Source organism: Sorex araneus, chromosome 2 (genome assembly GCF_027595985.1).
Source record: "Sorex araneus isolate mSorAra2 chromosome 2, mSorAra2.pri, whole genome shotgun sequence".
Lineage (NCBI taxonomy): Eukaryota > Metazoa > Chordata > Mammalia > Eulipotyphla > Soricidae > Sorex > Sorex araneus.
The window spans coordinates 228,101,682-228,123,369 of record NC_073303.1 but is presented as its reverse complement, the minus strand read 5'-3'; the positions used below and the strand labels follow the sequence as shown (position 1 = coordinate 228,123,369).

At 50.8% G+C, this 21,688-nt stretch overlaps 2 protein-coding genes across 6 annotated transcripts in view; one reads left to right on the top strand and one right to left on the bottom strand.

Moving 5' to 3' along the window:
• Positions 1 to 72: 72 nt before the first annotated feature.
• MCRS1 (microspherule protein 1) lies at positions 73 to 9,181 on the bottom strand. 5 transcript variants are annotated; one of them, XM_055125778.1, is made up of 15 exons: positions 8,832 to 8,966; positions 7,649 to 7,768; positions 7,017 to 7,155; positions 6,546 to 6,684; positions 5,797 to 5,955; positions 5,559 to 5,668; positions 4,394 to 4,502; positions 4,039 to 4,177; positions 2,010 to 2,085; positions 1,691 to 1,719; positions 1,495 to 1,587; positions 1,245 to 1,327; positions 985 to 1,138; positions 665 to 792; positions 73 to 587 (listed from the first exon to the last, which is right to left on the bottom strand). In XM_055125778.1, exons 2-15 carry the CDS (start codon positions 7,656 to 7,658, stop codon positions 501 to 503), a joined length of 1,455 nt encoding a protein of 484 aa, XP_054981753.1. In that variant the 5' UTR covers positions 7,659 to 7,768; positions 8,832 to 8,966; the 3' UTR covers positions 73 to 500. The 5 variants fall into 5 exon arrangements, with proteins under 5 accessions (XP_054981753.1, XP_054981755.1, XP_054981754.1 ...); XM_055125780.1 differs by having other exon boundaries at positions 985 to 1,072; XM_055125779.1 differs by having other exon boundaries at positions 8,757 to 8,885.
• PRPF40B (pre-mRNA processing factor 40 homolog B) overlaps positions 8,889 to 21,688 on the top strand; it is a 66,152-nt gene continuing 53,352 nt past the window's right edge. The window contains exon 1 of the mRNA XM_055125773.1: positions 8,889 to 8,908. The gene's annotated coding sequence lies outside the window, so the exon portion shown is untranslated. The remainder of the gene's footprint in view (positions 8,909 to 21,688) is intronic.

The window sequence follows — 21,688 nt, the reverse complement described above, 5'->3', positions numbered from 1 at the left end:
GGAACTCAGTGTTTTTTATTTACAAAAGAAAGATAATAAAGGAAAAGTCTGAAGTTAATCAGCTGAGACGTAAGTGAAAGGGGATGTCTAGGCCAGTGTTTCTCCGTCTTTTTCCAGCCACGGGCCCCTCTGACCTCATTTCCTTCCTATGCCCCCCGCCCCCCCGCCGTCCTACTGGTTGCCCCCTAGTCTCAGTGACCCCATTTACACTATTTTCACCTGTGGCCACCTTGGGACATCCTGGGCTATACGGCCCTTGGCTGAGAAATGCTGGTCTAGAGGGAAAGAAGAGGATGTCTGCAGGGCTGGAAGAGAAGAGGGGGTGCTCTGGCTCTAAGGAAGCTGGAGGTCCCAGCCCTGCCCTCCTGCAAAAGGCTCAGATCAATGGGCTCTGCTGCCCACTCTGTTTTCTTTCCAGGAGCCTGCACTCCCAGTTCAAGGCGGCTGGACTGGCAGGAGAAACTGAGGCCAGAAAGAGCCCCAGGTCCTGCCATCATTCTTCACTGTGCTGTGATCTTGGCAGCCTCGGCCCGGATGAGGGCAATGAGGTCCTGATTGATAAGGAAGACAAACCGCAGGCTGGCAATCTGTGGGCCACAGAGAAGGGAGGCTCAGACAGTGGTAGGTCAGCCGCGCCACCCCGTCTCACGCTGCCCCAACTCACCTCCACCACGGAGTTGTTGCTGAGACGCCACTTGGAGCCGCACAGCACAGGCCGTCCGTCAATGTAGATGGGCCGGCGGCCCTCATTGGCGATGAAAAAATCCCCATTGTTTTTCAGCTTGATGACACCTGTGAGAATAGAGGAGTAGGGGAGGGGTGTCCGGGGATGGGGGAGAGAACAGAAGCCCCCACAGACCCTCTGCATCCTGGGGATAGATTAGAAGGCACTCAGGCTCCCCAAGGAAGAGATTTAGAAACTCCAGCAACTCAGCCCTAGCCAGTGGGTCTCTGAGGGTCCCTCTGACCGCTTCCTGCTGGTACCTTGCTTCCGGGAGATCTTCCAGGCCGGACCCTCCAGAGATAGGTCCACGTCAATCTGGTTGTCCTTGGTTGCTCTGCCCAGGGTGATCTGGGGAAATGGGGCAGGTGAGGGCCTGGGCCTGAGGAACGCGGGGAAGGCAACCCTCCACACAGGCTGAGGAAAGAAAAACCAGGGAGAAAAGCCAGGAAGGGCAGTGGGGGGAGACTGGCAGGAGAGGGAAAGGTCGAGGGGGGCAGCACGGGAGAGCCACCGTCCTCACCTCTCTGGAGCGCATCAGGTAGCGGACCATGCGGCCTCGCAGCACGGCCAGAGTCTGGTTGTCGAAGTCCGGAGAGCTCATGCCTGGTGGGGAACAGGGCTGGGAAGAGCCCACCCAGGCACCGCAGCAGGCAGGGACCTGGGGCCGGGTTTACCGAGGGAAAGGCAGGGGCCCAGAAAAAGGGGGTCCACCTAAGCGGGCAACACAGGATGGGAGCTGCAGGGCCAGCCGAGTGTCTTCGCTTCCTCACCTGTGATGCTGTCCACTAGCACCTGCCACTTGTGCAGTTCCTGCTCCAGCTGCCGAATCTCCCGCTTCTGGCGCCGGTCAGCAACCGTCAACTCTGGGGTGAGGTGGAGAGGGAAGGTGCCAGGAGGGATGCACCAAGGCTACGAGGTGATGGACTGGACTGACCCTCTCTGTACCGCTTCCCACCGGGCACTTACCGTGTTCCAGGACCTCATCTCGCATGTCCCTGCAGGATGAGAAGGGTGACTCAGGCTCTACTTCGAGCTTCCCTGGGTCACCAGGAGGAGCCATGTGGCTCATAACAGGGTTCTCCGGGCTTAGGAGCCCACTGGGCCAGCAGGCTGTGCTCTGCTCTCCACCCAATCTCCTTCCCTGAGTTGGGGTGTGCGGAGAGGCAAGGACCAGCAAGGCCGGAGACGAAGAACTCCAAGGGGAGCAGGAGGCTGAGGGAGAGGTGGGTCTGGAGGGGCCTGTGCTCTACATCCAGATGTTGACACCTGCGTGCCCAGCACTCACTTGAGCTTACTGTCATCAATCAGGTCCTCAGCATCAGAAAAGTTCAGCACTTGGTCCCCCTTGGGCAGCGGCTGCACTGAACAAAGGACAGAGGGAAATAAGCGCCGATGCCCCTGCTCGCTCTCACGCGCTGCACAGACGCCCCCATCCACCACCGGGGGGACACACTGTAAGGACTCTAAAGGCAGTCCGGGGAACAGTTTCCTGCTGAAATCAACGAAGGTTGACCCCAAGAGGCAAGCAGTGATGACCTGCAGAGTAGATTAGGTTGCTTGTTAGTGCCTGGGCACAAAGCATTCTGAGGGTTAGCAAGAAAAGGATAGGAAAGCTCTCGGTGGGGCTTTTTCACTGTACAAGACTCTCACACAGCCTTAAGGGACAGGCAGGTATTGTGACGAGACCCACAGAAGAGGGAACAGGTGACTGTGGACAAGAACTAGGATTCCAGCTCTGAGTTCCTCATCTCAGATCCAGAATGATCCTCCCATGGTGCCAAAAGTGCCTTTAGAAAGGCAGATGCCATCAAGGCAGACGGAATGTGCCAGGGCGGAGAGAGCTGCACACAGCCCTCCTGATCCGATCCTTTACACCACATGCGGTCCCCTGAGCACTGCCATAAGCTCTGAGTCCTACAAGACGTGGCCCAAAATTATAAAGACAGAATTTGTTCCTTAAGGCCAGCTCACTCTAGCACAGCAAGGTCTGCCTGGAAGCAGCTCCCAAGGGCTCCTGTTCCCAAAAGCAAAGCTTGACACCACCTCCTGAGGGAGGCCCAAGGAACCAAAACCTTCCACCTGCACTTTGCCTCCTAAGGCAAGGTTACCCTCAGCACATGCCCCTGTTGGGTAACAAACTGCACCAGTTCTAGTGTTCAAAGGCCTTGACAGCTAAGCAGTGGGTAGGCCCTGCTCCTGTGGGCTCCAGCACCAAATGGCAAAAGAGAAATCAAATACCCACTTGAGAAGAGAAACAGTAAACATTTATACAACAAGTTTACACAGAATAACTTTCAAAGTCAAGGTGGAGAAGCTGGGTATAAAGTAAATACACTTTATCCAGGGTTCATTCTCTCAGTAAGACTCGGGCCTCAACTGAAGGGAGCAGAGATCGGGAAGCTGCAGGGAAATAAAGCAGCCCTGAGCAGGCACCCAATTCAGACAGCCTCAGAAGACAGTAGGGGGACCTCCTCTGACAAGCAGATTTCCTGAAACCCTCTTTCTGTCAGTGCCAGGGATTAAATTCAAGGCTTCATACATCATGCTCGCTATCATAAGCCACTCCACCCCCATCCCCACACTTAGAACTGCAGCTTTAGGGTGACAAGTGAAGGGGAGGAGACAAAGCTTCACTTTCAGAGTTGACAGCAGGCTATACTATTCAAAAGGAAAATCGGTGTATGCTAGTATTGTGGAAGTTTAATCCCGAATATTTAATTTCCTGCAGTTTAACCAAACTGCTCTATTAACATCTGCTGATAAGATGAGTTCTGTTGAGAAAGCAGGGGGGAGTATTTGGCTCCTTGGGACAAGAGATATACAGAAAGAAGTTCCAGTAAGGATTTCTGAGTACCCCAAGGCAGTCGACTGGTGAGTCAGAAGGCAGTGAGAAGGTTGAGAGAGGGAGGACGCAGAAGGGGTTAGAGAAGAACATTCATCATCTCTAGAGTGGGAAATAGGGAAGGGTGAGCAGCGAAGGGGACTTTTATTTTATTCAGATTTGAATGCTATTCATTAGGAATTTAAGACATATTTTAGTAAACCTGAAACAGCAAAGACAAACAACTAAGTATCGATAGACAATTCTAATACTTTCTGCCCAGAATTTCGGGCAAGGTTGGCTACCCTGACTTACCATCGTGCTCAAGACCATTCTAACTTTTTCCACCCACTGGTAGAAAGTGATTTTTGTTGCACCAAGGCATGACACAGGGGGCTGACTGAAGAATTCTTACAGGGCACCTGTGTTCAAAATGCTCCAACTTTCTCTCCTCCCCACCCACTGCTTGCCTGTCAGCTCCTGGGCCAGTTACCTGTCTGGTCCTCCAGCAAGTAATACTGCTTCATGAGCTGCCAGTGGGCCTGCAAAGCCTTGGCAGTACGGGCCAGGTAGAAGGCATCGGGGTGTCGGTGTAGCAGGTCCTGGAAGGTCTCCAGGGTGGGCTGGCTAGTCTGGAGGACAGGAAGCAAGCCTGAAGCATCTGTCGCCTGACTCTAACCCCCGCCTTACCACCACTGCCCCCTCCTTGGTACTGCCCAGAAACCCATAGCAGCTGCAGCTCCCTGTGCGCAAGGAGCCAGGCTTCACTGTCCCCAGGCACGTAGTTTGCCAGGGGGTCCAGCTCCCACCCTGCCCAGCCCCTCAACCTTCCTGGCCCTCAGTCTTACCGATCCCACCTTGCTCAGCAACTGTTCCTCGGCCTTGCTGAACAGGGCCTTACTCTGGATGGTGGCAATGGCCTCTGGGTGCAGCTGCCTCATGGCCTGGCAGGCCAGCCTGGGCAGGGAGGACGAAGAGTGAGGGCAGGGTTGAGGGGAGGATAGTAACCAATCCAGAATTCCTATTTTTTATCAAATTTGTAGAACCTTAAGCTCCAGAACCAGAGACCAGGCACACAATTAAGAACCCAAGGCTGAGCACAGCTGCTTGTCAAAAGTTTAGAAAGGCAAATTGGGAATTTTGGGAATTCTGGCACAATTGGGAATTGTGCAAATTGGGAATTAACACAGCATCCTGTGTTCAATGCTGGGAAGAGACTCAAAGGCATAGGCCTTAAGAGACCTAGTCCTGAGGGAGATCCCGAGACCAGTTGATCTACTGCCCCAAGTCCTTCTTAGTTGGCCAAAGCTGTCGCCCACTAGCCACCTTATATCTCGTCTTTCCCAAGCTGAGACCTGCCCTCTTCCTGAGTAGCATGGCGTGGCTGGAGCTTCAGAGATACCAGGGGCTATGGCGCAGCAGACAGAGTTAAAGCATTGAACCAGATTCTGCTGCTGTTGAACTGTGACTCAGGAGAGAGGTGTATGGTACAAGCATGGGTTTGTCTGGCATGTAGGTTGCTGGAGCAGAAAGGAGCCTCGATGTTTTTTTTTGTTTTTTGCTTTTTTGGGGTCACACCCGGCAATGCACAGGGGTCACTCCTGGCTCTGCACTCAGGAATTACCCCTGGCGGTGCTCAGGGGACCATATGGGATGCTGGGAATCGAACCCGGGTCGGCCGCGTGCAAGGCAAACGCCCTACCCGCTGTGCTATCACTCCAGCCCCTTGATGTTCTTTTGTTTCAACTCCTTCTGCGTATGGAGAAAGAATCTGGGAGATAAGTGTGGAGAGACATGCAAGGTAACCGAACCAAATCCACTGCTCCCTTGCTTCTGGCATCAAGCCAGGGTTGGCAGCAGGAAGCAACTTCTCTCCAAATCATCGTGCCCATACAAGGCCCCAAGACTCCCACTTTTCAGGCCCCTCCCTTGAGCACTATGCAAGTCTTGGCCCCAAGTGCCAGATTTTGGGGTCCCTAAACCTGCCCCACTGCTGGAGACAGTTCCACTCACTTGGAGATGACAGGGTCGTACAGCAGGGCGTACCAGCGCTCCTGGACTTCCCGAAGGGTGAAGCGGCAGCTAAACTTCACGCCCAGGTGGACAGATGTCAGGTCATTGGTCTGCAAAGTTCCAGAGGGGTTTGCTCCAGCCTCAGGGTTAGAAGGACTCTTTCTTTGCCACCCACAGGTTCTATGGGGTAGCCGAGGGGCTGGGAAGTAGGCAGTGGGCATAAAGAAGGGCACAAAACCTGTAACACCGCATTGATAAGCAGGAGATCATCTGCAGGCTTCCAGCGGCCCAGATCCTTGGTCACCTGAAGTGGCTGTTTGCTTTTCTTCACACGCTTGGTGAGCCCAGGGGCTGGGGCAGGGCTGGGAGGAACAGGCGTGCTGGGTGCCTTGGACACCTGGGCACAGAACAGAGCCAGAGTGCGCTTCAAGTCCACACGGGGCCAGCGAGCGCGTTGCGGCCTGTGCGGCAGCCCCGGCCCCAGGCAGCAGTAAGCAGCGCAGGCAGCTCAGCTTTCTAATACCGCCCCTCCCCCTCCCGCCCCCGCCAAAGTACTTCGACACAGTACTTGACCATATGGGGTCTTTTCTTTGCTGGAGGCACCCCCAATCTGAGGGAGGGTGGGTGGGGAGGATACCAGGAAAACACTCTTGCTGGTACAGTGTCTGGGGCCAGAGCAATGCCACCTGGGGGTTATTTTTACACCCAGCAAAGCTGGGAACAGGCTGTCTGCTCCCAGAATAGACGCAAGCTCCAGGCCTCCCACACAGAATGTGATACAGGATGCACTGACAGGGCTGGGGGGTGGAGGTGTGCAGTTAAAATAGGGGGAGTCGGGAGAGATGGGCTCCAGGGAGGGAGGCATCTGAGGTTGGGATGGGGGCAGCTGGGTCCTCTCACAAGCCTTCTCAGGGCTCTTGCCAGCTGACATGGTGGGGAAACAAAATCTGGCCGCTGGCTCCCACCCCACATCTCCCAGTCCCTCACCTTTTTCTTCTCACTGGAGGAGGGTTCGCTCCCTGAACAGCGCCCTGGTTCCACCCCACTGGCCCCTTTCGCCCGGGTAGAGGACTTAGCCAGGCTGCTCTCCACCAGCTCATCATCAAACTTCTTCCTCTTGATGAACCTGTGGAGAGTACTGCCGGGTAAGTATGCCCTGCCCCGCCCGCGCCCATCACACATGGACTCTGAAGTAGAGCAGTGCTCAGGAGGGGACTAACTGCTCCAGCTCAGGGCCTGGGCAGGAACTGGAGACTCTCCACCCCTTGAGACGCCAGCAGGTTGCACCCAAGATTCCTTGTTAGAGACCTAGGTCTCCCTCCCTGGCACTCAGTTTCACAGGGAGGGACGGGGCAGGGGCAGGAAAAGCAAAAGGTTCTGCCAAGGCTCAAAAGCTCTTTCCCACGGACAAAGGCATGCACACGGCGCCCCTGCCGGCTGGCCCAGGGCCCTTCCTACCTGGAAGAGCTTCTCCGCTTAGGAATGGTGCCCAGGGCCTGGGAGGAGGCCCGCTTCTGCCCTGCCAGCGACTCCTCGTCCTCTGAGCGGCTAGCAGTGCCCGATGCCATCAGGGAGGAATCTAGCAGCCCCTGAGAATCTAAAAAAAGAGAAAGTGGCGAACACAGGCCTCCTCAGTGTCTGAGCCTCGAGACCTGGCACATGGAATCCCCTCTTTAGCCCCCATTTCCCCGCCACCACTCCCGGCCCCTGTTCTGCTTTCTTGACACGAGGTTTTAAGGTGGGAGTTCCTTGGCCCTCTAGACCCCATCAGGGCTCCACACTGGGCAGTTCTCCCCATGCCAAATGTCATGTCATGCCGCACAAGGCGCTCGGGGCAGGTTGGTGATGCCGACACGACAGGCAAAACGGCTTCCTCTACCATCAATATGAGGCCGTGCCAGAGAGCAGCAGCACAACAGCAAGTCAGTCAACTGCAGCCTCTGTTGAGAGGTACGGGGTGCCGCTGGCGCAAGGGGGCAGGGGAGAGTGGGCTGAGGCCTGCCACGCTAGAAGGGACAGGCCAGGCACCAGGTGGAATGGGCAGATGCTGGGTCCGAGTGTTTGGGGGAGCTGGCCCAAGCTCATACTACCTTTGTCCATCCTCTTACAGTCCCAAAGCCACCGGCTCCGAACCACAGGGCTAGGAGGAAGGGTCCCACGGGCTCATCCAAGGACTCAGAGAAGGTGAGCTTAAAGGCCGGGAGGAGATGCTGCAAAGGAGAAACGAGGCTCCTTCAGGCTCCTCCTGAGGAAGGGCCCCAGCGCCCAACTGCACAGACAGCAACCATGCTGGGCTCAAGGCCGGAGGCTTCCAGGTCACCCGCATCTTTGGGTGCAGAAAAGTGCAGAGAGGAGCTCGTGCTCGCAGGGGTGCTTTCCCCCGCCAGTTCTAGCCAGTCCCCAGGTACGGGGCCTGACTCAGAAAGCGCATTCGGGGCTCACTTTTTCTTTTCTCAGGTCTACACTCAGCTCTGCAGCACCACCCTCCCCTGACAGGCCAAAGAAATGGGGTACGTAACGCCAACTCCATCCCGGCTTTTCGTTTTCTTAGTTCCCCCTCCCCCCTTGATGGTTTAGCTGAAGATTCAGTGGGTGGTACCTCGTGGAATCTTAAAAAGGAAAAAAAAAAACCCAAACCCTAGCTCTGCGAACTATGTGAAGCGCCGCTGCCCAGGACCCCAGGAGGGCTAAGGTACCAGGGTGGGGACGGGGTGGGGGGGCGGACATCGCAGGCGGAGCCCCGGGCGAGACCCCTAGGGACTGTCGCATCCGTTGGAGACGTTTGGGACGCTCCATGCCGGGGGCGGGAGGCGGGAGCTGAAAGTAGCCCGATTTGGTGAGCGGAAGGCAGCAGGGGCGCACCCGCCTTGGCACGGGCCCGTCCCCTCAAGGCACAAGTGGATTATTCCGGGTTTGTTTCAGGGGCCCGAGACTGCAGAGGGGATGAAGTCAACTCAAAAGAGCAGCCCCGGGTGCAGCCCGACGCTCTCCGTGTGGCCGAAGCCCCCCCGAAGCCCCACCGGCCGGGGGCGGGGGAGGGGAGCTACTCCCCCGGCCAAGTCGCACCCCACCTTCGGCCACCTGTGCGCATGCGTAAACAACTCGAACCAGATTCGGGCCCGGTCCGGCCCACGCATGCGCAGATTTTCGGGGCGCTACCGGGGCGGAGCCCCAAACCTGCAGGGGGGTCGGTCTTACCGGGTGGCACACTGGGAAACTGCATTTCACCCCCACTCCGCCTAGACCCCGCTGAGGCAAACCGCGAAGTCTCACCATTCCTAGGCTGCCAGCTCCAACAATTTCTCCGCGGCGACGGCAGCAGCCGCAGGGCCAAAGCCGGCTTCCGTGAGGTACGTCTACTTCCGGGTCCCCGGCGCGCGGCGGCGTAATCCTTTCCGGTTCGCGGGGAACGTGTGTCGAGGGGCGTGGCCACGGCCGCAAAGGTATCGCCGTTTAGCCGAGGGCTCGAATTGGAGGCTTTCCGGGTCGGGATAACGTAACGTGCGGAACGTCGGCGGGTGCCGGCCCCAGAGAAGTTCCCGCTTGCAGGAGCGCTCGCGGGGAAAGGCGCCGCCCTGTGTGGCATGGGCTTCGGGGCGAAGGCAGGCGGCGCCGGCCGGGCCCGCCCCACAGGCTAGAGGGCGGCTTGACCCCCCCCCCGCCCCGTAGTCAGCCCGGTGTTGGGGCCTTTCTCAGGATTGATTATTTCAGTCTTTCATCCCAGTTTAGAGTCTAGAGTGATTTTTGCAGAAGCTGTTGTTTCCTATAGAGGTGGTATTGGAGAAGTCGGTCTAGCCAGCGAGTTGTGGGGTAAGGAGGGGTGCAAAAAGCGAGCAAAGGATGAAGGGCTGTGAAATTCGCCCCTGGAGGCCCGGGAGAGGAGCGGTGCCCAGTCGATCTGCCCGCCCGGGCCCACCCCGACTGATGGAGTGAGTGGTTTTGGGCCCCGGGAGTTAGAGAGAAGACCCCAGAGCTGAGTGCCCTGGAAGGAATCTTGGGATGGAGAACAAGCCCACAGGAAAAGAGAGAGCTGCCCGGGAGACCAGGAAGATACCTCGCTTTAAGAGGATCTGTATTTGTTTGACATTTTCTTGGAAGGGACACTAAGTGTAGTAGCCACACAGAAATATTTTGCAGCTAAGGAAGATCCCATTCCAAAACTGCCTACAACTCTTTTTTTTTTTTTTTTCTTTTTGGGTCACACCTGGCAATGCACAGGGGTTACTCCTGGCTCTGCACAGAGGACCATATGGGATGCTGGGAATCAAACCCGGGTCGGCCGCGTGCAAGGCACACGCCCTACCCGCTGTACTGCTACAGCTTACTGACTCTTCATTGGCGGTTTGAAGTGCAGAGCTTATAGACTGCTTTCCTTGCACTTAGCTGATCCAGATTTGATCCCTAGCGCCACAGGCACCAGAGCCTGCCAGGAGTAAGCCCTAAGCACGACCAGAGGGTCTCTCCTCACACCACAGCTTCTGGGCATTGCCTGGGGGTTCCAGTGTGACTGGGAGGCTGACCCTTCTGGCCCTGACCATGTATGATATCCTGCTGCCAGAGCCCTGGTCTCACTTACCATCCTGTGATCTGAGTAATGTAACTGTGTAATGAACCTATTTCAGCTCCCTTAAAAGATTTGTTTTCTGATTCAGGGTATCGGCTGCAGTAGAGAATGTCTATTAGAGTTATCAGAGAGGTGATAGTTGAGATTTGACCATTGATAAGGGAATAGTCAACCAGACCAAGAGCTAGACAGGGAATAGCACAGCTATTTGGACATAGGAGTTTGGACATAGGAGGGAGTCAAGGAAGGCTGGAGTGTGGTGGGTAGATCACTTTAACCCTTGTTCTTGGTCCCAATTTTGGTCTTTAGTCTTAATGCATTGGAAAGCTCTTTAAGGATTACAGAGGTGTCCTTGCTTGCTTTGATAGAGTGTTATTTTAAGAGGGATCTCTCCTGGAGCCAGAGAGATTGTCTTGCATGCAACTTTTTTGCTTTTTGGGTCACACCCAGCGATGTACAGGGTGGCGGTGCTTAGGGGACCATATGGGATGCTGGGAATCGAACCTGTGTTACCCTTGTGCAAGGCAAACACCCTGCCTGCTGTATTATCGCTACAACCCAAACTGATTATTTTGAGTTGAAACCGAGTCTGGGGGGCAGGGAGAGAGAGTACTGCCAGTAGGGTGTCTTACATGCAGCAGACCTGGGTTTGAGGCTGGCACTGCACAGGGTACCCTGAGCTCTACTGGAAGTGATCCCTGAACACAGACCAGGAATAAGCCCTGAGTAGAGACAAGTGTGGCCCCCAGACTACAGAGGGGGCTGGAGTGATAGCACAGTAGGTAGGGCATTTGCCTTGCACGCGGCCAACACAGGTTCGATTCCCAGCATCCCATATGGTCCCCTGAGCACTGCCAGGGGTAATTCCTGAGTGCAGAGCCAGGAAAAACCCCTGTGCATCACCGGGTGTGACCCAAAAAGCAAAATTTAAAAAAAAAGACTACAGGGGCTAGAGCAATAGCACAGCGGGTAGGGCGTTTGCCTTGCACTCGGCCAACCCGGGTTCGATTCCCAGCATCCTATATGGTCCCCTGAGCACCGCCAGGGGTAATTCCTGACTGCAGAGTCAGGAGTAACCCCTGTGCATCGCAGGGTGTGATCCAAAACAAACAAACAAAAAAAAAGACTACAGGGATGTGGCTCCGTGGTTTAGTTCTTGCCCTGCATATGTGAGACCCTGAGTTTAATAGCAGGGTGAGACACTTGACACCAACACCTCCATGACAAAAAAGAAATTAAGACACATGATCCAAGAATGATGTTTTGCTTAGTTTTCTATCTGTCTGAAAACAGGAAATAAATCTTTAAGGTTAATTGGGAGATGTCAGACACTGGGATTGCATGATGTTTTTGAGCCACATGTAGATAAGCCCCTTTTGCTTTATTTTGTTTTGTTTGGGGGACCACACCTATTGACACTCAGGCCTCACTCCTGCCTCTGTGCTCCTGGAAGTGTTCAGGGAACTGTATGAGGTGCCAAGTACTGAACCTGGGTGCTGGGTGCTTTACCCACTGGCTGTACTTTCTCACCCCTCAAACTGCTGAGTTATTTCATTTTATTCACGTTCTTTTTATTTAGGGGTCATATTGGAGGTACTCAGGTTTGTTCCCTGGCTCTCTGCTCAGAGATCACTCCTGGTGACTTCAGGTCACTCTTAGACCTGCTCAGGGAATCATATGTGGTACCAGGGATAGAACCTTGATTAGCTATGTGCAAGGCAAGTGCCCAACCCACTGTACTATCTCTTGGACTCATTGCTATTCTTAGAGTTTGAATCTCAGTGTCTCCTGCTAGGTTGCCAAGGTCAAGGCCCCAGACTTAGACAAAACAGCCATTTCTTTTCCTGTTGTAGAACCAGTTTCCTTCTCGCCTTGGAACACAGAGAAGAAGATGCAGACTCTATTTGATATTGTCTCAGTTGTGTCTCCTTAGGAAGTCAAGTGTAATGAAGTTGTTGACTATTGCAAAGTTAACTTTGGATTTGCAGTTGGGTATTTTTGTTGTTGTTGTTTTTTGTTTTTGGTGGGAGTGGGTGCCAGGATCACAGACAACAGGGCTGCCCAGCTCAGTAGAGCTGTGAAGATCATGCTTGGCACATATGGGGTAGTGGGGATTTAAACTTCACCAGGGGCTTGAGCCATTGTACCGGATAGGGCTTTTGCATTGTATGTTGCCGATCCGAGTTCGATCCCTGGCATTCCTTATGTTCCCCAGAGCACTGCCAAGGGTAATTTCTGTGTGCAGTCAGGAGTAACCCCTGAGCATCACTGGGTGTGGCCCCCCCAAAACCAAAAATGTTAAAAAAATAAACTCATCACCATATGCTTGAAGGTTATCAGGTATGCCTCTAAACTGTTCTGCTTTTATTATGCTTTTCTCTTTTTCATTTTTTCCCCTTTTCTTTACTTGTGTTTTTAGGTCATACCTGGTTGTTCTCAGTGCTTATTTGTGGCTCTGCACTGAGGAATCATTCCTGGTGGTACTTGGGACCATATGTGCTGCCAAAGATTGAAACCAGACTGACCAGATGCAAGGCAAGCACTCTACCTGCTGTACTGTCTCTCCAGCCCTTCCTTTTTCTTTTTCTCCTTTTTTTCCTCCTTCCCCCCTTTCTCCTTCCCCCCTCCTTTTTTTTTTTATTTATTCTTTTATTGAATCACCATGTGGAAAGTTACAAAGCTTTCAGGTTTAAGTCTCAGTTATACAATGTTTGGACACTCATCCCTTCACCAGTGCACATATTCCACCACCAAGAATCACAGTATACCTCCCCACAGCCCCCCACCTCCCCAGCCCCCCACCCTGCCTGTATAACTGATAAATTTCACTTTACTTTCACTTTACTTTGATTACATTCAATATTTCAACAAAAAACTCACTACTATTGTTTGGAGTTTCTTCCCCCAAAGTTGGACCTGCTGAAAAGGAAGCATTTGATAATTTGTTTTCCATTGCTGAGAATGAAGAGATATGAGGTCGAGCGGCCGCATGGTTTTAGATTTCTGTATTTTAGTAACTAAGTCCAGAGAAATTTCTGCTAGTCCCTTTCTTTTTTTTAATTCTTTTTTTTTTTTTTTTTTTTTTTGCTTTTTGGGTCATATCTGGTGATGCTTAGTGATTACTCCTGACATCCTTGGCAGTGCTCAGGGCCCATATGGGATGTCGGTATCGAATCCAGGTCAACTGCTTGCAAGGCGAGGGCCCTATCCACTGTACTATCACTCTGGCTCCATCCCTCCTTCCTTTATTCCCTTTATTTCACCCTCCTTCCTTCCCTTCCCCCAGCAGTGCTCAGGACTTACTCCTGGCTCTGTGCTCAGGGATTGGTCCTGGCAGGATGGGGATGAGTGCAATAGTACAGTGGGTCGGGTGTTACATGTGGCCAGCCCAGGTTCAGTCTCTGGCACCTTATATGATCTCTGGAACCCCACAAGGAGTGATCCCTGAGCACAGAGCCAGAAGTAATCCCTGAGTACTTCTGGGTGTGGTTCAGAATCAAACACTCTTGGTAGGGCTTGGAACACCAAAGGGGGGTAACAGAGATCAAACCCAGGTTGGCCACATGCAAGGCAACTGTCCTGCCCACTGTAATATCTCTCTCTGGCCTCTCCTTTTTCTTTTTCTTGTCTTTTGTTTTGGTTGTTGTTTTCTGTTTTTTTGTTTTGTTTTGTTTTGGGCCCACACCCACTGATACTCGGGGATTACTCTAGGCTCTGCACTCATAAATTACTCCTGGTGCTGCTTGAGTGACCATATGGGATGCTGGGGGTCAAATCAAGTTGCCCATGTTCAAGGCAAGTGCCCTACCTGCTGTACTAAGCCCCTCCTGTATTTATTTTTGTTTATTCTGTTTCCCAAGTGGAGCATGGGAAGTCCCACCAGAAATTCTTGGCAGCCAGGTCAAGGTTCAGCACAAGGGCCCAAGGGTGCGCTGCTGCTGTGGCCCGTATGTCCCTGGGAATGCCTGCCCACCTCAGGGGTGCAGTGGATCTTCAGAACCACGGGTGATGGCGCTTGGGGGCCTCCAGCGCTGCGCTCAGTGAGATTGGGAGAGCTGTGTGCCTGCGCTGTAGCAGCTGTTTCATCCCCCCGCCCCTAAAAAACAATGCATGTCTTTATTAGGGTGCTCCCTAGCTCCAGGGATGTGGTTCAGTGTAGGATACTTGTGCATATCTGAGGCTTAGGGTTTGAGTCTCGGCACCACATTGTCCCCTAAGCACCGCCAGATATGACCCAAAACAAAATAGGTGTCTTCCTGGTGCTTCTGGGGACAGAAGGGTCGTGTAGGGCCAGGAATCCAACTCAGGGCCTCCTGAGGTGTGTGCAAGGCACGTGTTCCACCCTTTGAGCGCTCTCACATTCTTTTTGTTTTTCTTTGGGGGCCACCCCCAGCAGTGCTCAGGGGTTACTCTTACTTCTACACTCAGGAATTATTCCTGGCAGTGTTTGGGCGACCATATGGGATGTCATGGATCAAAACCGGGTTGGCCACATTAAAGGTAAGCACCCTACCTGCTGTACTATAGCTCCAGCCCTCATAGTGCGTTCTAAGTCAGCATATTCTCTACTTAATATCTACTGTTTTTTCTCTAAGAAAAAAACATGTAGGGGCTGGAGCTATAGCACAGTGGGTAGGGTATTTGTCTTGCACGCGGCCGACCCAGGTTCGATTCCCAGCATCCCATATGTTTCCCCGAGCACCTCCAGGGGTAATTCCTGAGTGCAGAGCCAGGAGTAACCCCTGTGCATCGCTGGGTATGACCCAAAAAGCAAAAAACAAACAAACATGTAAATAGACAGTCATACATGAACTGAAACCCTCTGAACTAATCGTAGATAGAACATCTGAGACAATGAAATATCTAACTCCACCAGTGTGTCAAAATACAGATATCTCAGAAACCAGAATCCTTTTTTTTTCTATTTTGGCAGTTCCAGGGATCAAATCCAGGTCTCATGCATGTGAGGCATGTGCTTTGCTACTGAGCCGCATACCCATCTGCAGAAGAAAAATCTAGATTATTTTCATTGAAATTCACTGTCATCCTGTTGCTCATCGATTTGCTCAAGCGGGCACCAGTAACGTCTCCATTGTGAGACTTGTTGTTACTGTTTTTGACATATCAAATACGCCACGGGTAGCTTGCCAGGCTCTGCCGTGCGGGTCCATTGAAATTAGGAGTTTGTATTTGCCAAGTATGTCCCTGTGACTATTTTATGTTGCTTTGGATGTTTTAATCTACTTAATTATAAGAAAGAGGTAAGAGAAGAGCTGGGCTGGAGTGATAGAACAGCCATGGGGCATTTGACTTGAGTACAGTCAAAAATAGGATAACATGGGGCTGGAGTGATAGCACAGGGGGTAGGGCGTTTGCCTTGCACGTGGCCGATCTGGGTTCGATTCCCAGCACCCCATATGGTCCCCTGAGCACCGCCAGGGGTGATTCCTGAGTGCATGAGCCAGGAGTGAACCCTGTGCATCGCCGGGTGTGACCCAAAAAGCAAAAAAAAAAAACAAACAAAAAATAGGATAACATCCTGAGGACAGGGTGGCCCAGTGTGCTGGAACACGTGCTTTGCATGCAGAAGACCCAGGTTTGATTCTCAGCACTGCATAGTCTCCTAAGTATCTCTATGAGCAACCCCTGAGCACTTCCAGGGGTGACAGTTTATGATATAGTTTACCTAGAAAGTTACATGGTGTCGGCTGAAACGTTAATATGAGTAAGACTTGGGTCCAACTATTATGTTTAAAGAAACAGTAAAACATTAGAAAGTATGGGGGGAAGGAGCAGAGAGATAGTTTAATGGGTAAGTGCTTGTGTTTTGCACATGACCAAGCCCCAGCACAGAGTAATTTTGGGTGCTGGCCCACACCCAGTGGTGCCCATGTAAAAGGTAAGCGTCCTGAGCATTGTTCCAGGAGTAGCCTCTGAGCTATACTATCTGGTATGGTCCATAACCAACACGCAGCTGACTGGGTTTGTTCCCAGCATCTCATGTGGTCCCCTGAGCATGCTAGGAGACCATACTATCTGGTATGGTCCAAAACCAACAAAAGGCTTGAATTAATGAGAAGAAATAGACTAATTTTGGGTAGAAAGACTCTTATAAGGATATCAGCTTTTTAATGAATTAATCTACAAATAAAAAAACCAACATATTATTCAATCTGAATAAAAACTTCATGTGGAACTTTTGTTCTTTTTGCTTTTTGGGTCACACCCGTTGATGCTCAGGGGTTACTCCTGGTTCTGCACTCCTGGTGGTGCACTCCTGCCCTATTTGGAAGTTTTTGGGAGTGGGGGGTTGGACCACACTTGGAGTTACTCCTGGCTCTGTGCTCTGGTGGTACTCTGTGTGCTGGCAGGAATTGAACTTGGGTTGGTCGCATATGCCTTAACTCTGTACTATCTCTTTGACCCATATAGAAATGTTTGCATTATAAGTGGGGTACTAGAGTGACAGTGGGTAGGACATTTGACTTCCAGGCAGCTGGGATCAATCTCTAGCATCCCTTATGGTCCTCTGAGGCTGCCGGGAATGATCCCTGAGTGCCGAGCCAGGAATCAGCCCTGAACACCTCTGGGTATAGCCCTAAACTCTGGCCTCCCCCCCAAAAAAATAAAAAGAGTAACCATGACAGGCCAAAGCGATGCCTTGCGTGCAGCTGACGGGGTTTGTTCCCCAGCATCTCATGTGGTCCCCTGAGCATGCTAGGAGTGATTCCTGAACACAGAGCCAGGAGTAATCCCTGAGCATTGCCAGATGTGGCTAAGAAAGAAAGAAAGAAAGAGAGAGAGAGAGAGAGAGAGAGAGAGAGAGAGAGAGAGAGAGGAAGGAAGGAAGGAAGGAAGGAAGGAAGGAAGGAAGGAAGGAAGGAAGGAAGGAAAAGAAAAAGAGTAACCATGATTAGGGGCTAGAGAGATGGCATAAGTGGTTGGGACATATGTTTCGAGTTAGGAGCCTCTCTGACCACCACCAGGAGCAGCCCCTGAAAAATAAGCCAGGAGTCACTCCCACCATTGCTGGGTATGACCCAAAATGCAAAGTAGCAATGATCGTTCTGAATAAGAATTTTGGGGCTGGGAATGTAGTGCAGGGTTAGAATGAGTGACTCTGGATTCCATCCTTGCCACTACTACCAGCCCCCCTCCTCTGCGTCCTCCCCCAAAAAATGAAAGAAAAGGTTAAGGAGAGGGGATTCATTCACCCAGGTATTGAGTTATTAAAACCTACAAGAATTAAAAAATAGCAAAATCCAAATGACAATATGAATGCATGGGTAGTTTATACAGATTACAAAACAGAGTCCAGAAGCAGTTTTTAGTTTATGATACAGATAGTATTGTCTATCGGCACAGAAAGATCAGCACACAGAAAAATCAGTACAATAATTGGTATTGAAACAATTCTGTAGCCCTCTCAAAAAAAAATGTTGTTTTGCTACTTCAGTCCTTATACTAAAAGAAATCTATATGAATCAGTTGTGTTTACATATTAAAAAAATGTAAAACCATGCATTTACAATGTTATAGCAGAGATTGTATTTTTCAGAATAGCACAAAATTTTCCAAAGTATAAAAATGACATTGTCAACATAAAATCTATAAGTTCTGCAAAAAAACACCGTAAATTAAGATAAATGGCTCAATGTGGGGGGAGTACTTGTAAGTCTGACAAACTAATGTACTTAATATATACAAAATTCCTTCAAATCAATGTGAAAAAGAATGAAAATCCAATAAGAAAATAGGATGGTTAACATAAAAAAGAAAGATAAATGGCTTTTAGGTATAGAAGCCTCTCACAAGAAAATTGAAACTACATTTAGATATCATATTTCACCTATAGATTGCAAAAAAATCCAATGTTTAACAAAATACTTTTGGCTTGGTTTTTGGGAGATAGATAAGCCCTCTTACACATTGCTGGTGGAGCTCTAAATTGTTAATATTTGTCGAAAGTCCAAATGCTTATTATTTCTGATCAAATATACTCGTGCACGTAAAATAAACTATATAACAGATGCATGTAACGTTAATTATAACAATGTTTATAGTGACAAAAATTTATAAATAACCTAAACATTCATCTTTCACTAGAAGACTCAATCTAGCCATACAATGGAAAATCAAATAGCCAATGGTGAAGAGCTGTCAAAAACATCCTCATAGGCCATGATTAAACTCATGAAAAGCCATTAAAGAGTTCTTTTTCCTTTTAATTTGGAGAGGCCTGAGCTGGAGCAATAGTACAGCAGGTAGAGTGTTTGCCTTGCACGTGCCGACCCGGGTTTGATTCCCAGCATCCCATATAGTCCCCTGAGCACCACCAGGACTAAGTCCTGAGTGCTGAGCCAGGAGTAACTCCTGTGCATCACTGGGTGTGACCCAAAAAGAAAAAAAAATGGAGGGTCCACACCTCTTGGTGCTGTGCTCTAGTCTTTGCATTCTAACTCTTTGGGCATTACCTTTCCTCCCCTCCTCTCTCTCCCGCATTAAAAAATTTTTGTTTGGGGCCGAAGAGATAGTACCTCAGGTAGGATGCTTGCCTTGCATGTGGCCCACCTTGGTTCACTCCCCAGCATTGTATATGATCCCATGAGCCTGCCAGGAGTGATTCCTGAGTGCAGAGTAAGGAGTACCCACTGACCACCACTGGGTGTGGCCCTGAGACCAAAAACAGAGTTTCATTTGGTATTTTTGTTTGGGGCCATCCCTATTGGTGCTAATCCAGGCTTCATACTTGGAGTTTGCTCCTAGTGGTGCTCTAGGGACCATTTGCTGCCCAGAACTGAATCCAGATTCCAGCGTGTGAATCCTGTGTTCCAGTCCTTTGAGCTATCTCCCATGTCCCATAAAGAATTTTTTGTTTCCAGAATAGTAGAAATAAGTACCAGGAAGTTGACTCCATGGTTTGGAGGCTGGCCTCACATTCTGGGGAGAGTGCAACTCAGAGAAGGGATCACCAAGTATAATGTGGTCGGAGGCCATGCGGGGGAAGGGTGATGCGGGCTGAATGTAGACTAGAGACTGAACACAGTGGCCACTCAACACCTCTATTGCGAACCACAACACCTAGTTAGAGAGAGAGAACAAAAGGGAATACCCTGCCACAGTGGCAGGGTGGGGTGGGGAGAGATGGGATTGGGGAGGGTAGGAGGGATGCTGGGTTTACCGGTGGTGGAAAATGGGCACTGGGTTATCGAACTTTGTATGAGGGAAACATGAGCACAAAAATGTATAAATCTGTAACTGTACCCTCACGGTGATTCACTAATTAAAAATAAATAAATTTTTTTTAAAAAGAATTTTTTGTTTCCAATTATTGTGAACAACTTTATGAAAATAAAAATTTTTTAAGATTTTTTTTGTTTTTTGTTTTGGGGTTGGCACCACACCTGGTGATGTTCAGGGCTTTCTCCTGACTTGGGAATCACTTCCTGGCTGTAGAATTACTCCCTGGATGTGCCCTGAGGACCATATGCTGTGGTCCAGATTGGACCGGGTCAGCTGTGTACAGGCAAGCACCTTAGCCTCTGTTGTCTCTCCATCCTGTTTCTGTTTTTGTTGTTGTTGTTTTGTTTTGATAGTAGCCGTTCTAATGAGTGTGAGATGATATATTGTGTGCTTTTGATTTGCACTTCCCTAATGTTTAGTGTTCTTGAGAAACTTTCCAACATTGCTAAATGCTCGTTAGTCCTTCATATCCACTAGGTCGTCACATGACATCATTGATGGATTCTTAGAATAGGGACTTAAGGGGCTGGAGTGATAGTACAGCAGATAAGACTTTTGCCTTGCATGCAGCCAACCGGGTTCGATCCCTGGCATCCCATATGGTCTCCCAAACACCACTAAGAGTAATTCCTGAGTGCAGAGCCTCATAAGATGCGACCCCAAAAAAGAAACAGCATCTGCTGTGAGAGAGTATAAGCTCTGGGGGTCACTGAGAATAAGCCCACCAAGAACCCCAGAAGAAATGAATTGACGTGTGCTGGAAGAATAGTGTGACTAAGAGGTGGGGAAGAACTTCTGGAGGGGTGTGAATATGAGGGGGTGTCTGTGTCTGTTTGTTTTGGATTGTCCTATGATGTCTTTTTTCTGTTTTTGTTTTTGCTTTTGCCTTTGAACCACACTCAGCAGTGTCAGGTCTTACTCCTGGCTTTGCACTCAGGGATCACTCCTGGTGGGGCTTGGGAGACCATATATGGTGCCAGGGATCAAACTTGGGTCAGGTGTGTGCAAGGCAAACACCCTTCTCTCTGTACTATTTCTACAGTCCCCCTTCCTGACCCACCCTCTGTGGGGGGTAGCTTTAGGAAGATCTCGAGAAAGACTTCATGGAGAAGACAGCATCTGAGCTCATTTGTAGAAGTTCCTGAGTGGGATGGGAATGATAACAGCTTCCACCAGGTCTCCCCGCCTCCCCTGCCCAGCTTCCCCTGACTCAGGCCTTCAGTCTATTCTTTTCACTGTAGCCAGATGCTCTTGAAATGTCCCTTAGATTATGTCATTTCAGGGACTCAAGTAATAGTACAGTTGGACAGGCACTTTCCTTGCAGGCTAGCCTTTTGCTACAAAATGGATAGAATTTGAGGGATTACATTCAGTGAAATAAATACTAAGTAGAAAAATAAATAGCAAATAATTCCACTCAAGTGGAAGATAAAGTACCAAACAACCCCCTGGGTTGTGACTGAAGAGTAAAAGTTACTGGGAGAGGCTGGGGTTGGGAGCAAGGGTTGGAGGGTCTCTAAAGAACATTGGTGGTGGATTGTTGGCATTTTGTGTGTGGACATGGTATGGTAATATTCACTTGAAGAGGTACTCCTATGTCTGTACTCCTAAGACATCATTTTATCACTGTCATCCCATTGTTCATCGATTTGCTCGAGTGGGCGCCAGTAATATCTCCATTCGTCCCTGTCCCGTGCTGGTGTAGCCCAATGGCATATTGGGGGCTCTTTCAGGATCGGAGGATGAGGACCATCATTGTTACTGTTTTTGGCATATCAAGTACGCCACGGGTAGCTTGCCAAGCTCTGCCTGTGGGCAGGATACTCTCGGTAGCTTGCCGGACTCTTCGAGAGGGACAGAGGCTTTTGGGGTGGCCTCTAATTGCCTTTACAGGTGTTCCCAGTCTACTGAATATAAGCTTTTGGTCGACTGCATGTTGTAACAATCTGCATGCTGACAAACACGCACCAGCCTGCGTCTCTGGCCAGCACCTGAGACATCTGCGGCCTCAGGTTGATCTCTTTGAGGTGGATGGAGTGTGCCCGAAGGTTGTTGAGCAGCTGGCAGAGCAGGGCCCTATCTCGGAGGGTCTGTGCCAGGTCGAAAACCCGCGCCGAGTCCCAGGTCACCCGGTGGTGGGCTGACAGCACCCCACAGTGGATGAGCCACTGCGCGAACTGCCACCACTGATCTATGTCCAATGGTGCTGCGACTCAGCCCGGCCCGGGCAGGCAGCAACGCTACGGCCGCCACCATGTTTCTCCGTGCCCCGCCAATGCCATTCTGTCCGAATCTTGCAAAACAGCCGGCGATGTCCATCAGG

Bases quoted from the DNA above. Each gene is read 5' to 3' on its own strand.
- MCRS1 (XM_055125777.1), bottom strand. From the start codon at position 9,144: ATGCCACACAGGGCGGCGCCTTTCCCCGCGAGCGCTCCTGCAAGCGGG. The intron at 5,956-6,545 runs GTGAGGGACTGG...TTCTGTGCCCAG, and splicing joins CCTCCAGTGAGAAGAAAAAG to GTGTCCAAGGCACCCAGCAC. The intron at 1,588-1,690 runs GTAAGTGCCCGG...ACCTCACCCCAG, and splicing joins AGATGAGGTCCTGGAACACG to AGTTGACGGTTGCTGACCGG.